This window comes from Nerophis ophidion, linkage group LG09, assembly GCF_033978795.1.
Source record: "Nerophis ophidion isolate RoL-2023_Sa linkage group LG09, RoL_Noph_v1.0, whole genome shotgun sequence".
Taxonomy (NCBI): domain Eukaryota; kingdom Metazoa; phylum Chordata; class Actinopteri; order Syngnathiformes; family Syngnathidae; genus Nerophis; species Nerophis ophidion.
The window spans coordinates 6,062,349-6,080,814 of NC_084619.1; the positions used below are offsets into that span (position 1 = coordinate 6,062,349).

General features: G+C 42.1%; 1 protein-coding gene across 2 annotated transcripts in view; it reads right to left on the minus strand.

The window, feature by feature from the left end:
• Positions 1–18,466, minus strand: part of LOC133558943 (ubiquitin domain-containing protein 1-like) — a 28,490-nt gene that overhangs the window by 3,124 nt on the left and 6,900 nt on the right. The window contains exons 1-3 of one of the 2 annotated variants that reach the window (XM_061910144.1): positions 13,649–13,874; positions 5,536–5,763; positions 11–196 (exon numbers count right to left, since the gene is read on the minus strand). In XM_061910144.1, coding sequence (XP_061766128.1) covers positions 11–196; positions 5,536–5,763; positions 13,649–13,721 — 487 coding nt within the window. In that variant the 5' untranslated portion in view covers positions 13,722–13,874. Of the gene's footprint in view, positions 1–10; positions 197–5,535; positions 5,764–13,648; positions 13,875–18,466 lie in introns of those variants that run through there. The other variant, XM_061910143.1, reaches the window with a different exon arrangement.

Consider the following 18,466-nt stretch of genomic DNA (forward strand, 5'->3'; position numbering starts at 1 on the left):
CGTTTCTCACCGGTGGACAATCGCACGCGGAGCTGGAACTCCTGCCTGCATGGAGGAGGCTGCGTTTGCTTTTGTGTGGATTCGCACACTTTGCTTTCGTTGCATGTTTCGGTGATGAGGTTGACAGGGGGGGTTAAAGTGTAGGCTGGCAGCTGGTAGCGGTTGCCGAGCTCATCATAACTCTCAGCGAGAGAGCCTGCAGGGGACGAGAAGAAGGAAAAAAAAAATGCAGATCATGCTTGGCGCAGTGGGAGAGTGGCTGTGAGCAACCCGAGGGTCCCTGGATCAATCCCCACCTAGTACCAACCTCGTTGTGTCCTGAGCAAGACACTTCACCCTTGCTCCTGATGGGTGCCGGTTAGCGCCTTGCATGGCAGCTCCCTCCATCAGTGTGTGAATGTGTGTGTGAATGGGTAAATGTGGAAGTAGTGTCAAAGCGCTTTGAGTACCTTGAAGGTAGAAAAGCGCTATACAAGTACAACCCATTTATCATTCCTTACTATGCCCAAAGGTGGTACTGTATAAACCCAAATATACAAACCCCGTTTCCATATGAGTTGGGAAATTGTGTTAGATGTAAATATAAACGGAATACAATGATTTGCAAATCATTTTCAACCCATATTCAGTTGAATATGCTACAAAGACAACATATTTGATGTTATAAATGGGTTGTACTTGTATAGCGCTTTTCTACCTTCAAGGTACTCAAAGCGCTTTGACACTACTTCCACATTTACCCATTCACACACACATTCACACACTGATGGAGGGAGCTGCCATGCAAGGCGCCAACCAGCACCCATCAGGAGCAAGGGTGAAGTGTCTTGCTCAGGACACAACGGACGTGACGAGGTTGGTACTAGGTGGGAATTGAACCAGGAACGCTCGGGTTGCGCACAGCCACTCTCCCACACTGCGCCACGCCGTCCCAAACTAGTTCAAAACTAATAAACATTTTTTTTTTTTGGCAAATAATCATTAACTTTAGAATTTGATGCCAGCAACACCTGACAAAAAAGTTGGGAAAGGTGGCAATAATGACTGATAAAGTTGAGAAATTTTCATCAAACACTTATATGGAACATCCCACAGGTGTGCCGGCTAATTGGGAACAGGATTGGGTATAAAAGCAGCTTCCATGAAATGCTGAGTAATTCACAAACAAGGATGGGGCGAGGGTCACCAATTTGTAAGCAAATTGTCGAACAGTTTTAGAACAACATTTCTCAACGAGCTATTGCAAGGAATTTAGGGATTCTACCATCTACGGTCCGTAAAATCATGCAAAGGTTCAGAGAATATGGAGAAATCACTACACGTAAGCGATGATATAACGGACCGTTTATCCCTCAGGCGGTATTGCATCAAAAACAGACATCATTGTGTAAAGGATATCACCACATGGGCTCAGGAACACTTCATAAAATCACTGTCAGTAACTACAGTTGGTCGCTACATCTGTAAGTGCAAGTTAAAACCCTGCTATGGAAAGAAAAAAACATTTATCAACAACACCAAGGAACTCCGCTGGCTTTGCTGGGCCCGAGCTCATCTAAGATGGACTGATGCAAAGTGGAAAGGTGTTCTGTGGTCTAACGAGTCCACATTTCAAATTATATTTGGAAACTGTGGACGTGGTGTCCTCCGGAACAAACAGGAAAATACCCATCCGGATTGTTATAGGCGCAAAGTTCAAAGGCCAGCATCTGTGAAGGTATGGGGGTGTATTAGTGCTCAAGGCATGGGTAACTTACACATTTGTGAAGGCACCATTAATGCTGAATAATAATAATAACTTAGATTTATATCACGCTTTTCTAAACACTCAAAGCGCTCACAGAGAAGTGGGACTCAACATTCATTCACACCTGGTGGTGGTAAGCTACATCAGTAGCCTCAGCTGCCCTGGGGTAGACTGACGGAAGCGTGGCTGCCAGTTTGCGCCTACGGCCCCTCCGACCACCACCTATCATTCATTCACCAGTGTGAGCGGCACCGGGGGCAAAGGGTGAAGTGTCCTGCCCAAGGACGCAACGGCAGCGATTTTGTGGATGTCAATAGGTGGGAAGCGAACCTGCAACCCTCAGGTCTCTGGCCGGCCGCTCTACCCACTACGCCATGCCGCCCCTAGAATGGTCCATACAGGTTTTGGAGCAACATATGTTTTCATCCAAGCAACGTTATCATGGACACCCCTGCTTATTTCGGTAAGAAAATACCAAGGTACGTGTTACAACAGTGTGGCTTTGTAGTAAAATCAATCAATCAATCAATGTTTACTTATATAGCCCTAAATCACTAGTGTCTCAAAGGGCTGCACAAACCACTACGACATCCTCGGTAGGCCCACATAAGGGCAAGGAAAACTCACACCCAGTGGGACGTCGGTGACAATGATGACTATGAGAACCTTGGAGAGGAGGAAAGCAATGGATGTCGAGCGGGTCTAACATGATACTGTGAAAGATCAATCCACAATGGATCCAACACAGCAGCGAGAGTCCCGTTCACAGCGGAGCCAGCAGGAAAACATCCCAAGTGGAGGCGGACCAGCAGCGCAGAGATGTCCCCAGCCGATACACGGGCGAGCAGTACATGGCCACCGGATCAGACCGGACCCCCTCCACAAGGGAGAGTGGGACATAGGAGAAAAAGAAAAGAAACGGCAGATCAACTGGTCTAAAAAGGGAGTTTATTTAAAGGCTAGAGTATACAAATGAGTTTTAAGGTGAGACTTAAATGCTTCTACTGAGGTAGCATCTCGAACTGTTACCGGGAGGGCATTCCAGAGTACTGGAGCCCGAACGGAAAACGCTCTATAGCCCGGAGACTTTTTTTGGGCTCTAGGAATCACTAATAAGCCGGAGTCCTTTGAACGCAGATTTCTTGCCGGGACATATGGTACAATACAATCAGCAAGATAGGATGGAGCTAGACCGTGTAGTATTTTATACGGAAGTAGTAAAACCTTAAAGTCACAACTTAAGTGCACAGGAAGCCAGTGCAGGTGAGCCAGTATAGGTATATATGTATGTATATATGTATATAAAGGTATATACAGTACAGGCGTAATGTGATCAAACGTTCTTGTTCTTGTCAAAAGTCTAGCAGCCGCATTTTGTACTAACTGTAATCTTTTAATGCTAGACATGGGGAGACCCGAAAATAATACGTTACAGTAATCGAGACGAGACGTAACAAACGCATAGATAATGATCTCAGCGTCTTTAGTGGACAGAATGGTGCGAATTTTAGCGATATTACGGAGATGAAAGAAGGCCGTTTTAGTAACGCTTTTAATGTGTGCCTCATAGGAGAGAGTTGGGTCAAAGATAATACCCAGATTCTTTACTGAGTTGCCTTGTTTAATTGTTTGGTTGTCAAATGTTAGAGTTGTATTATTAAATAGAGGTCGGTGTCTAGCAGGACCGATAATCAGCATTTCCGTTTTTTGGGCGTTGAGTTGCAAAAAGTTAGCGGACATAAAAGAGTGCGGGTACTAGACTGCGGGTACTAGACTGACCTGCCTGTTTGAGTGTTGTTAAAAGGTGATGTAACACAGTGGTGAACATGCCCTTTCCCAACTACTTTGGCACGTGTTGCAGCCATGAAATTATAAGTTAATTATTATTTGCAAAAAAAAAAAAAAAAAAAGTTTATGAGTTTGAACATCAAATATCTTGTCTTTGTAGTGCATTCAATCGAATATGGGTTTAAAAGGATTTGCAAATCATTGTATTCCATTTATATTTATATCTAACACTTTGGCCCCCACAGACATATTTTTTTATCCCAATGTGGCCCCTGAGTCAAAATATTTGCCCAGCTCTGTCCTAAAGCCTGTGGCGTGATCACATGGCCCCTGAGTGGTCGTGGCCCTAAACAACCGCATAGTGTTTATGCGACGGACCTGCATACAATTCCCGACATCAAGTTCACCATAGAACCGGAACATGTAATATAGATGTCCAAACTTTCCTTTCAATTAGCCCGCAGCAAATTCTAGAAGGCCAGTTAAGGAAGGAAATCGTCCAGGGGTGTCAAACTCATTTTAGCTCAGGGGTCGCATGGAGGAAAATCTGTGCACACGCGGGCCGGACTATTAAAATCATGGCATTAAAACTAAAAAATAAGACAACTTCAAATCATTTTCTTTGTCTTACTTTGGCCAAAAATAGAACAAACATGCCCTGCGATGAGGTGGCGACTTGTCCAGGGTGTACCCCGCCTTCCGCCCGATTGTAGCTGAGATAGGCACCGGCGGCCCCCGCGACCCCAAAGGGAACAAGCGGTAGTAAATGGATGGATGGATAGAACAAACACATTCTGAAAATATTAAAATAAAAATATAGAAAAAAAAATACCGGCATCGGTAAAGTTTAAAAGGAAAGAAGAAAGTGAATGAATGTTTATAACTGAATACATTTACATATGCATAAAAATGTGTTTTCTTTTGTATTATATTTTTTTAAATGAATAAGGTAATGTTTCTGACAACCTTTTTCCAAAGCACAATATAGAATGTGAGATATATATATTTAAGGGACGGCGTGGCGCAGTGGAAGAGTGGCCGTGCGCAACCCGAGGGGCCCTGGTTCAAATCCCACCTAGTACCAACCTCGTCACGTCCGTTGTGTCCTGAGCAAGATACTTCACCCTTGCTCCTGATGGGTGCTGGTTGGCGCCTTGCATGGCAGCTCCCTCCATCAGTGTGTGTGAATGTGTGTGTGAATGGGTAAATGTGGAAGTAGTGTCAAAGCGCTTTGAGTACCTTGAAGGTAGAAAAGCGCTATACAAGTACAACCCATTTACCATTTATCATTTACAATGCATACATTTTTTTGATTTGTTTTCAAAACGGTTACAAAAATGTGGCACCCCAAAAATTTGCTGCGGGACCCCATTTTTATGAATTTTGAAAATGGGACCCCATTTTGAAAATTCATCGCGCCAACACCGATGGAGTATTGGTGCGTGCAAAACAGCAGCAGGCGGCTGTGGCCTGTGGGCCGGTTCTAATACTAATCATATATCATCCCGGGGGGGCCATAGATAATTCATTCGTGGGCCCCGACTTTGACACTTAAGAAATAGTCGAAAGAACCCACATTCATCATGCTTCGTCTCAATGTCTGATTTACCAAAGCACTCCTGGTGAGACATTCATTGCTGCCTGGTTAATGCCAGAGTGCATGCTGCTAGTTGCAGAAACCCGCCATAATCTGCTCAAATATAACATGAATCCTTTCAGAATTGAGTATATAAAGGTGAGAAGTACCACTTTTCTTGTTGATTGGAGACCGGCTTTCCCCCCTCTGCTTTCTGTGCACCAATCCAGGCGGTCACACAGCGCTGTTATGTAATCATCACAGCAGTAATCTCTAAACAACTGATGCGTGGCCTTCTGTGCACCGCCCTCTGACATTTGAATTATGACAAGCAACTGATGAAAAATGTGCAATTCCAAGCAGGTTGAGGCATCTAATGAGTGTGTGTGTGTGTGTATGTGTGTGCGTGTGTGTGTGTGTGTACCGTGAGGCAGAGTGATGCAGGCTCCGTCCACGATAGCCTGCGCCAGCTCCAGGTCATTGCACTCTGCCGCCAGGGCTGCCGCTCGCAGCGCGTCCCAGATCTCTTTCCGTCCGTCAAAGGCCGGGGCCGTGTCCCAAAACTCATCCCGTTTACTCCTGAGCTGGCCCTCGGTCATTGGGTACTCGCTCTTCCACTTGGGACGCTCCTTTTTGAGAGGCTCGTTGCGTCCTGATGGCAAAGGGTGGACAGCCGGCGCAATGTTATTCATGGTTTTTAAAAGACGACTTGTAGGTTTGTAAGACGTTCATAAGAAAAGCACAATATAAAGCAGTGTTAAGGAGATATTGACAACAAGATTACAGTTGGTACAAAATGCGGCTGCTAGACTTTTGACAAGAACAAGAAAGTTTGATCACATTACGCCTGTACTGTATATACCTTTATATACATATATACATACATATATACCTATACTGGCTCACCTGCACTGGCTTCCTGTGCACTTAAGATGTGACTTTAAGGTTTTACTACTTCCGTATAAAATACTACACGGTCTAGCTCCATCCTATCTTGCCGATTGTATTGTACCATATGTCCCGGCAAGAAATCTGCGTTCAAAGGACTCCGGCTTATTAGTGATTCCCAAAGCCCAAAAAAAGTCTGCGGGCTATAGAGCGTTTTCCGTTCGGGCTCCAGTACTCTGGAATGCCCTCCCGGTAACAGTTCGAGATGCCACCTCAGTAGAAGCATTTAAGTCTCACCTTAAAACTCATTTGTATACTCTAGCCTTTAAATAGACTCCCTTTTTAGACCAGTTGATCTGCCGTTTCTTTTCTTTTTCTCCTATGTCCCACTCTCCCTTGTGGAGGGGGTCCGGTCCGATCCGGTGGCCATGTACTGCTCGCCTGTGTATCGGCTGGGGACATCTCTGCGCTGCTGATCCGCCTCCGCTTGGGATGGTTTCCTGCTGGCTCCGCTGTGAACGGGACTCTCGCTGCTGTGTTGGATCCGCTTTGGACTGGACTCTCGCGACTGTGTTGGATCCATTATGGATTGAACTTTCACAGTATCATGTTAGACCCGCTCGACATCCATTGCTTTCCTCCTCTCCAAGGTTCTCATAGTCATCATTGTCACCGACGTCCCACTGGGTGTGAGTTTTCCTTGCCCTTATGTGGGCCTACCGAGGATGTCGTAGTGGTTTGTGCAGCCCTTGAGACATTAGTGATTTAGGGCTATATAAGTAAACATTGATTGATTGATTGAAGAACTTACAACGGCACGCTATTAATCATGGTCAAGTGATAAGTTAGTAGTTATGCCACAGGTGTCAAACTCAAGGCCCGAGGGCCAAATGTGGCCGGCCACATTATTTTACGTGGCCCACGAAAGAGTGGAAATAACATGCACTAATAAAATGCTTAATCTTTTCTTACAAAATATATTTATTCTTTCCCTTCGACATTAAGTATCATGTACCACATGCATTTGCATATCTTTTAAAAGTCAATATTCCATCCATTTTCTACCGCTTGATGACAAACCCCAAGATACAGAGATGGAGGCAGGCATGGAGTGAGAAAACATGGTTTTAATATAAAAAACTAGAACAAAACCAAACAAAGGGTTCAAACCAAAAGCGCGCACGTGGGCGGATAACAAACAAAAGGCCTAGCGTGGAAGCTAACAGGTATCTAGCAGGAAACAGAAAAACTGGAAACAGCTAACGGCTAACAAGAAAACACGAAACCAAAAATCTAGGAGAAAACAAACTACAATTAGCTAACAGAAACAGCTTACTGCTACGACGACAAGGACAGATAGTAGCACGACACAAGAGCGACAATAATCCAGCACTGACTGGAGGAACAAAGGAGGTAAAATAGGAGCTGGCTGATTGACATCAGGTGTGGCCAGGTGCCAATCAGCCACAGCTGAGGGGAAACAAAGCACTCAGGGAGACAAACAGGAAGCTGAACCAAAATAAGAGTGCTGACAGGAACTAAGGACAGGAAATACTAAATACACAGAGGAGAAACTAAAACACAAACAAACTGTCAGTGGCAAGCCTGACAGCGGGGGGTGCTGGAGCCTATCTTAGCTGCATTCGGGCGGAAGGCAGAGTAAACCCTGGACAAGTCGCCACCTCATCGGCAATATTATCAAAATCAAAATACTACGTCTTTATGTATTTGAAAAATATTTTTGGTAAAATAAAGATAAATTCTGTACTTAAATATCTGTTTGACTTATGATTTAAAAACAAATTATCAATCAAATTCTAGACTGTAAAATTGACAATAGATTTTACGGCTTAAATTTCGCAGACTGAGTTTTTTTTTTTTACCGTAAAATCAACTTTGGTACTGTTTTTTTCCAATATACCGTAAAACACTAAAACATAAAAAACAAACAAAAAACAACAACATTAAAACAACAAGATTTTACGGTGCTTGTATCCTACTGCTGAAAACAGTGGTATGGTTTTTCCATTCCATTCCATCCATCCATCCATTTCTTACCGCTTATTCCTTTTGGGGTTGCAGGGGGCGCTGGTGCCTATCTCAGCTACAATCGGGCGGAAGGCGGTGTACACCCTGGACAAGTCGCCACCTCCTCGCAGGGCCAACACAGATAGACAGACAACATTCACACACTAGGGACCATTTAGTGTTGCCAATCAACTTATCCCCAGGTGCATGTCTTTGGAGGTGTGAGGAAGCCGGAGTACCCGGAGGGAACCCACGCATTCACGGGGAAGACATGCAAACTCTAAACAAAAAGATCCCGAGCCCGGGATTGAACCCTGACAACTCAGGACCTCTGTATTGTGAGGCAGACGCACTAACCCCTCTTCCACCGTGAAGCCCCCATTCCATTCCATGTGTTACAATTTTTATATGCTGTAAAATAAAAAACAAAACACTGCTTTTACTGTAAAATTCTGGTGACTGAGCTGCCAGTTTTTAAAGTGAAATTTTAAGATTTTTTTTGCAGCTTATGTACAAAAATATATTGTTATATTATACATATGCATGTATATTCATATATTGTCCAGAGTCGAGACCCAGGATGGACCGCTCGTCGGGACCCAGGATGAACCGCTCGCCTGTGTATCGGTTGGGGACATCTCTACGCTGCTGATCCGACTCCGCTTGGGATGGTTTCCTGTGGACGGGACTCTCGCCGCTGTCTTGGATCCACTTTGAACTGAACTCTCGCGACTGTGTTGGAGCCACTATGGATTGAACTTTCACAGTATCATGTTAGACCCGCTCGACATCCATTGCTTTCGGTCCCTTAGGGGGGGTGGTATGCGGTCCTCTCCAAGGTTTCTCATAGTCATCATTGTCACTGTCACCGACGTCCAACTGGGGTGAGTTTTCCTTGCCCTTATGTGGGCTCTACCGAGGATGTCGTTGTGGTTTGTGCAGCCCTTTGAGACACTGATGATTTAGGGCTATGTAAATAAACATTGATTGATTAATTGATATACTTGTTCTTATGCTTTCTGAGCTCACTATGTTCAAGACCTACACTGTTACAATGTCCATTTCTCAGGTGATATAATTGTTGATGACTGAAGTGCTGATAGCAACCAAACCAACTATCCCCCCACCCCCCTGGATTGTAAATAATGTAAATAATTCAATGTATATACCAGGGGTCACCAACGCGGTGCCCGCGGGCACCAAGTAGCTCGTAAGGACCAGATGAGTCGCCCGCTGGCCTGTTCTAAAAATAGCTCAAATAGCAACACTTACCAGTGAGCTGCCTCTATTTTTTAAACGTTATTTATTTACTAGCAAGCTGGTCTCGCTTTGCTCGACATTTTTAATTCTAAGAGAGACAAAAATCAAATAGAATTTGAAAATCCAAGAAAATATTTCAAACACTTGGTCTTCACTTGTTTAAATAAATTCATTTATTTTTTTCACTTTGCTTCTTATAACTTTCAGAAAGACGATTTTAGAGAAAAAAACACAACCTTAAAAATGATTTTAGGATTTTTAAACACATATACCTTTTTACCTTTTAAATTCCTTCTTTTTTCCTGACAATTTAAATCAATGTTCAAGTATTTTTTATTTTTTTTGTAAAGAATAATAAATACATTTTAATTTAATCCTTCATTTTAGCTTCTGTTTTTTCGACGAAGAATATTTGTGAAAAATTTCTTCAAACTTATTATGATAAAAATTTAAAAAAATTAGTCTGGGAAATCTAGAAAATCTTTAGAATCAAATTTAAATCTTATTTCAAAGTATTTTGAATTTATTTTGAAATTTTTGTTCAGGAAAATCAAGAAGAAATAATGATTGGTCTTTGTTAGAAATATAGCTTGGTCCAATTAGTTATATATTCCAACAAAGTGCAGATTGGATTTTAACCTATTCAAAACATGTCATCAAAATTCTAAAATGAATCATCCATCCATCCATCCATTTTCTACCGCTTATTCCCTTTCGGGGTCGCGAATCATAATCAGGAAAAATTACTGCCCACATCTGAGGTCCTCTCCAAGGTTTCTCATATTCATCATTGTCACTGGCGTCCCACTGGGTGTGAATTCTCCTTGCCCACTGGGTGTGAGTTTTCTTTACCCTTATGTGGGCGGCATGGCGTAGTGGGTAGCGCGGCCGTGCCAGAAACCTGAGGGTTGCAGGTTCGCTTCCCACCTATTGACATCCAAATCGCTGCCGTTGTGTCCTTGGGCAGGACACTTCACCGTTTGCCCCCGGTGCCGCTCACACTGGTGAATGAATGATGAATGAATGATAGGTGGTGGTCGGAGGGGCCGTAGGCGCAAACTGGCAGCCACGCTTCCGTCAGTCTACCCCAGGGCAGCTGTGGCTACTGATGTAGCTTACCACCACCAGGTGTGAATAAATGATGGGTTCCCACTTCTCTGTGAGCGCTTTGAGTGTCTAACAATAGAAAAGCGCGATATAAATCTAATCCATTATTATTATTGTTATTATTATTCTGAGGATGTCGTAGTCGTAGTGGTTTGTACAGTCCTTTGAGACATTTGTGATTTAGGGCTATATAAATAAACATTGATTGATTGATTGATATATTACTTATTGTTAAAATCGGCCTTTCGAGGGCAAACATGTTTGACACCCCTGAGTTATGCAGTTCTGGGCCTGTTTATTTTCATTGTTGCTTATTATCTCCCTGCAGCCACAAGGAAATAAATGTCTGTGATGCAAAACGTGAAACTAATTACATTTTCAAGTAACAAGAAGAAGAAGAACGTTCCATTTAACAGCACACTGATTTACAGTACGTTTATAACAGTGGCCCGCGTTGAAAGTTTATAGTGACCAACGACCACCCTCAACAAGCAACCTATTTTGAAATGCATACCCCTCAGAATTTCGAAAGCAAGGTTTACAGCAGTCACCGTGCGGCGTGTGGCTGTGCAAAATCCAATGTAGCCACGTGTGCAAAGTAAGAACGTTAATTTGATTCACAGGAGGGCGGGATAATTAAAGTGATTAATTCTGCAGTAGTTGTGTGGATTACAGCCGCCAGCAGCAACACATACATGTGATGCTGACTTTACACCCACACACACGCCAGCGGATTACAGGCAGTAATCAGGTGCCACATAACAGGATTTAGTCTCTGGCTATCCTCAAAGGGCATTGGCTGGACACGCCGACATGCTTTGGCCAACTGCATCATCTGATAGTGTGGTACATACTAAAATGTCCAATACTGAATATATGTTATTGCCTTAATTAGGAGAATAAGCAGAAGGTGTACACTGTACTGCTCTATCATTTATTAGCAGTACATTTTGAACAGGATTGTGTTGCAAAGTAGATTTTTCCATCTGTAAATGCAAAGGATGATAGTGCAAGACTGTTGTTTTTTCTCCCCCTTTGTTGGGCGGCCAAAAATATCTGTTTCACAGTTTAGACTTAGACAAAATGTATTGATCCACAAGGGAAAGTGTTCCACACAGTAGCTCAGTTACAAAGGTGGGAAGGGTGAGGATGGAAAGGATAATGCAGATATAAAGTAGACTAAAAGTGTAGCATCGTATCAATATAAAATATAAAATATATGTAATATTTACATATTCTATATACAGTATATAATATATAATGATATATTATATCAGGGGTGCCCACACCTTTTCTGCAGGCGAGCTACTTTTCAATTGACCAACTCGAGGAGATCTACCTCATTTATATATATCATTTATATTTATTTATTTATGAAAGAGACATTTTTGTAAACAAGTTAAATGTGTTTAATGATAATACAAGCATGTGTAACACATATAGATGTCTTTCTTTCACGAAGACAAGAATATAAGTTGGTGTATTACCTGATTCTGATGACTTGCATTGATTGGAATCAGACAGTAATGATGATAACGCCCACATTTTCAAATGGAGGAGAAAAAAAGTTGTCCTTTCTGTACAATACCACATGAAAGTGGTTGGTTTTTGGCATCTAATTCATCCAGCTTCCATACACTTTACAAGAAAAACATTGGCGGCAAATTCCGTAGCTTGCTTGATTGACATTCACGGCACCCGAGGGTCTTGTGAGATGACGCTGGCTGCTGCCAGTTCATTATTATGAAAAAATGACAGAGAGGAAGGCGAGAAACACTTTTTATTTCAACAGACTTTCGCGCCGTCCCTTCCGTCAAAACTCTAAAGGCCGACTGCACATTTCCTATCTTCACAATAAAAGCCCTGCTTCATGCTGCCTGCGCTAACAAAATAAGAGTCTCGGAAAGCTGGCGTGCACAAGTGATGTGCACGCCAGCTTTCTGAGGGATCGCTTGTGCACGCCAGTTTTCCGAGACTCTGTATTTAGTTAGCGCAGGCAGCATGAAGCAGGGCTTTTATTGTGAAGATAGGAAATGTGCAGTCGGCCTTTAGAGTTTTGACGGAAGGTACGGCGCGAGAGTCTGTTGAAATAAAAAGTGTTTCTCGCCTTCCTCTCGGTCATATTTTCATAATAATGATCTTGCAGCAGCCAGCGTCATCTCACAAGACCCTCCGGTACCGTGAATGTCACTTAAGTGACGTCTTGGTGAAGATTGATGATCACTTTTTTTTAGGTCTATTTTTTTTAAAAGCCTGGCTGGAGATCGACTGACACACCCCCCGCGGTCGACTGGTAGCTCGCGATCGACGTAATGGGCACCCCTGTATTATATTATAACATATATAATATATACAATATATAACAAATTGTGGTCCGTATAGGCCGCAGTGGTAGTCAGTTGCAATACACTTTTTCACCACTTGTGGCAGTAATGACTATAACATACAAACCGAAGAAGTCTGGATCAAAAGTCAACAGACAAGTTTCTTAAGTGCAAACATTTTCATTTTCACTTAAGTTTTATTGACCATTCAATAATAAATTATTATTTATCTTTATTAATGTAGTTAATTTATTATAGCACTAAATAATTTAATCAGCTATTTATGATACAGTATATTTGATTAATTTAATTAATTTGAATTTTTCTAATCAGCCTGACCTAAGCCTATTGGTTATGTGTTAAATAAATAATAATCTTTTTAAATTAACACATAATTTAGTCCTTTTGACAAGGTTTATCCTGCTAAACTGTAAGTATTGTAGCTATAACTGTTTAACATGATTAAAATTAAGAGTGGGATTACTAATTCAGTGTTAATATTTGATTGGGGGCCCCGTGGCCCTCTATAGTAGAAAAGCTGGGGCCCCAGGACCTGCAATAGTGCTTCATTTGCAGCTAAACAAAACGGACTAATTTCAAAAGGTAGAAGAGGTTGCTATAGCAACTATTTACAGCGTTTTTGTCCAATAAAAAGCATGTATTGTGTCGCTCAAAAAACAGAAAAAAATATTTAAAGAAAATTATATTTTCACAGTTATAAAGAATAAGTCCATATTAAAAAATATATATAATAAAAATATCGGACAGCAGCAACAAATTAAACAAAACATTTGACCCCAAAGGGAATAAGCGGTAGGAAATGGATAGATTTCCCCTTTCAACATAATTATGTCAACATAAACTAGCCAACTAAGCATCAAATACACCCCTCATTGGATGACTAAACTAAATAATCTATCAATAACTTACTTTTCAGCAAAATCCTTAAAGGTGGATTCGGAGAATGGTAGTAGTTGTACTCCCTGGAGTTCGGAACTCCCATAGTTTTGTTGCGGATCTTTAAGTTTGTTGTGACTGCATGGAAAGAGCAGCAACACGCAATGAAAGCTCTGCAACAATCTGGTCAGTCTGGATGTGTTCTATGGCGCCACAAGCCCAGGAACATGTCGGTAAACCCTCCCTCTACTTATACTGTATGTGTGCTACTCATGAACTCTTGATCCACCGTAAATATAAATAGCAGGTAATGGAACAAGGGTTCAATACGGCGACAATAAGTTTAGAGTGTCCTGACTCTCCTGAAGGTTGCATCTTTACACAGGAGGCCGATAATCCTATCAGTTCTATTTAGAGGGCGGGATAGAAATACCTGACGCGAGCATGCTAAACCTATTAGCAGACAACAAAGCCTCGTCATTCTGTGAAGCGGACCACCGGCACGGTGATTCATTTGTGGGGCGATGATGTCGTGGCTCTGGAAGTAAAATATACTGTGCACACTAAAAAATGTTGGGTTGAAAAATAACCCAATTTTAACCCAACTGCTGGTTCAAAAAAGAACAAACGCCTTATTTGAGTTATTTTACCCACCCAAAAGGGACAAGCGGTAGAAAATCGATGGATGAAGTGAAGTGAAGTGAATTATTTTTTATATAGCGCTTTTCTCTAGTGACTCAAAGCGCTTAACATAGTGACACCCAATATCTAAGTTACATTTAAACCAGTGTGGGTGGCACTGGGAGCAGGTGGGTAAAGTGTCTTGCCCAAGGACACAACGGCAGTGACTAGGATGGCGGAAGCGGGAATCGAACCTGCAACCCTCAAGTTGCTGGCACGGCCACTCTACCAACCGAGCTGTTGGATGGATTATCTCAACATTTTGGGTTAATTTTGCAAACCCAACTTTTGCATTGAATCATTTACCCAAAAAGTTGAGTTCTGATAACTTAATGTTGGGTTATTCCCAACCAAACTATTGGGTTGAATTATTTAACCCAAAAGTTGAGTTATGCGAACTCAATGTTTGTTGATTCATAACCCAACTATTGGGTTTAATTTATTTGACACAAAAGCTAATTTATGCTCACTACAATGTTGGGTCATTCCCAACCCAACTATTGGGTTGCGCAATTTAGAGCTCCTCGACCCAATAGTTGGTTAAAAATTCTAAATTGTATCGTTGGTTTGTCCTACTCCTTCCAACTACTGATCAAAATTATTTTATCCATTCATTCATTTTCTACCGCTTGTCCCTTCTACCGCGATTGGGGCAATTTAGCTCGGTTGGTAGAGCGGCCGTGCCAGCAACTTGAGGGTTGCAGGTTCGATTCCCGCTTCTGCCATCCTAGTCACTGCCGTTGTGTCCTTGGGCAAGACACTTTACCCACCTGCTACCAGTGCCACCCACACTGATTTAAATGTAACTTAGATATTGGGTTTCACTATGTAAAGCGCTTTGAGTCACTAGAGAAAAAGCGCTATATAAATATAATTCACTTCACTGCGGGGGGTGCTGGAGCCTATCTCAGCTGCATTCGGGGGTTAAAATATACTCAGAAGCAAAATAACTGCACTAAATGCAGCTGGAATGTAAAAAAAATTAAATAAAATAAAAATAAAAACTTCTTCATGTGCAGCATGAGGAAGCCAATCCGGTCAATCACGATCCGGGACTGTGCAATCAGTGGTTACATGCCAACTGGACAATATTTACCATATTCATTTTCATATTTAATCCACAATAAAAAGCCTGCACAGCATAGGAGGTAGGAAATACTGACTCCCACCCCCTCAGCACACTGGGAATCAGCATTACTCCTCTCTCGTCAGTTTTACTAGTCACTTTTTATTGTCTCGTTTTTTACATTGCCTCTCAGAGTGGTCTTAGGCCATATTGTATTTTGCATATTGTGTATATTGTGTTGTTTCTGTATATTGTGTGGTTTCTTCTTTTTTTTTAAATGCAAAGCACCTCAGGGAAGCAACCTAAATTTCACTGGACCTGTACCTGTACATGCACAATGACAATAAACATCATTCATTCATTCATATGAGTGACATTTTTTCTATAAGAATTGCCGTGTATGGTCATAGTAGTATGTTCATAAGATGTGTGATTGTAAGTCAGGGGTGCCCATTACGTCGATCGCGAGCTACCAGTCGACCGCGGGGGGTGTGTCAGTCGATATCTAGCCAGGCTTTTAAAAAAAAAGACCTAAAAATTAGTGATCATCAATCTTCACCAAGACGTCACTTAAATGACATTCACGGTACCGGAGGGTCTTGTGAGATGACGCTGGCTGCTGCAAGATCATTATTATGAAAATATGACCGAGAGGAAGGCGAGAAACACTTTTTATTTCAACAGACTCTCGCGCCGTACCTTCCGTCAAAACTCTAAAGGCCGACTGCACATTTCCTATCTTCACAATAAAAGCCCTGCTTCATGCTGCCTGCGCTAACTAAATACAGAGTCTCGGAAAACTGGCGTGCACAAGCGATCCCTCAGAAAGCTGGCGTGCACATCACTTGTGCACGCCAGCTTTCTGAGACTCTTATTTTGTTAGCGCAGGCAGCATGAAGCAGGGCTTTTATTGTGAAGATAGGAAATGTGCAGTCGGCCTTTAGAGTTTTGACGGAAGGGACGGCGCGAAAGTCTGTTGAAATAAAAAGTGTTTCTCGCCTTCCTCTCTGTCATTTTTTCATAATAATGAACTGGCAACAGCCAGCGTCATCTCACAAGACCCTCGGGTGCCGTGAATGTCAATCAAGCAAGCTACGGAATTTGCCGCCAATGTTTTTCTTGTAAAGTGTATGGAAGCTGGATGAATTAGATGCCAAAAACCAACCACTTTCATGTGGTATTGTACAGAAAGGACAACTTTTTTTCTCCTCCATTTGAAAATGTGGGCGTTATCATCATTACTGTCTGATTCCAATCAATGCAAGTCATCAGAATCAGGTAATACACCAACTTATATTCTTGTCTTTGTGAAAGAAAGACATCTATATGTGTTACACATGCTTGTATTATCATTAAACACATTTAACTTGTTTACAAAAATGTCTCTTTCATAAATAAATAAATATAAATGATATATATAAATGAGGTAGATCCCCTCGAGTTGGTCAATTGAAAAGTAGCTCGCCTGCAGAAAAAGTGTGGGCACCCCTGTTGTAAATAATGTAAATGGCTTGTACTCGTATAGCGCTTTTCTACCCCTTTTTAAGGAACCCAAAGCGCTTTGACAGTATTTCCACATTCGCCCATTCACACACTGACGGTGGGAGCTGCCATGCAAGGCGCTCACCAGGACCCATCAGGAGCAAGGGTGCAGTGTCTTGCCCAAGGACACAACGGACATGACTAGGATGGTAGAAGGTGGGGATTGAACCAGTAACCCTCAGATGGCTGGCACAGCCACTCTACCAACTTCGCCACGCCATCCCCGAGATTAATCCATGATAAAATCCCCTTCATGAAAAAAGTACCTTTTTAATTAAAAAAAAAAAAGCCTTTACCAAAAAATGTGTTACTCATTGAAAAACAACCCAAACATGGTTCACAGTTTTGAAAACTCAGAAATTTAGTTAAAATAATACCCTATGAAGAGCAAATGGATTGCTCTTCATAAAAATGCATCAAGAATGTAACCCCTAGCCTGAATTGATTAACGTGGACCCCGACTTAAACAAGTTGAAAAACTTATTGGGGTGTTACCATTTAGTGGTCAATTGTACGGAATATGTACTGTACTGTGCAATCTACTAATAAAAGTCTCAATCAATCAATCAATCCCAACATTAGCAACTCCTAAATTGGGTTATAAAAATAACCCAGCATTTCTTAGTGTGTGACGAGCACAAGTCAAGTCAAAGAGGTATGACGGCGTTCTGTGCCAGCTCCGGCTGCAGATCAATGCATTATGAATAACAACACATCCATGCCTGCCGACACTTTGGGGAATTTTTTTGAAGGGCGGTGCCTATAAAAATCAGGGCACAGATTTGAAGCGTGAAAGATTTAGCAGCTACTGTGAGGTTTTTGGACAATGGCACGCAAAATAGCTCCATCTTTTTGCATTTTTAACTAAAAGGTATACACAATTCATGCAGTGCTTTCAAACAAGAGGAGTTACATCGGATCGAAAAGGACAACTGAAGTCACATTGCTCCTACCATTCATCCCGTAGATCAAAACTATTCCATTACAGACTGAAACTCCCGACACCATGAAAGTTTGAATAATGTTAACATGCCACATAAGTCTAAAGCAGGGGCGCTCACACTTTTTCTGCAGGCGAGCTACTTTTCAATTGACCAAGTCGAGGAGATCTACCTCATTCCTATTTATAATTTATATTTATTTATTTATGAAAGAGACATTTTTGTTAACAAGTTAATGGTGTTTAATGATAATACAAGCATGTTTAACACACATAGATTCCTTTCTTTCATGAAGACAAGAATATAAGTTGGTGTATTAGCTGATTCTGATGACTTGCATTGATTGGAATTAGACAGTGGTGCTGATAACGTCCGCATTTTCAAATGGAGGAAAAAAAAAAGTCCTCCTTTCTGTCCAATACCAATGCCACCCGAACGCCTCCCTAGGGAGGTGTTTAGGGCACGTCCAACCGGTAGGAGGCCACGGGGAAGACCCAGGACACGTTGGGAAGACTATGTCTCCCGGCTGGCCTGGGAACGCCTCGGGATCCCCCGGGAAGAGCTAGACGAAGTGGCTGGGGAGAGGGAAGTCTGGGTTTCCCTGCTTAGGCTGTTGCCCCC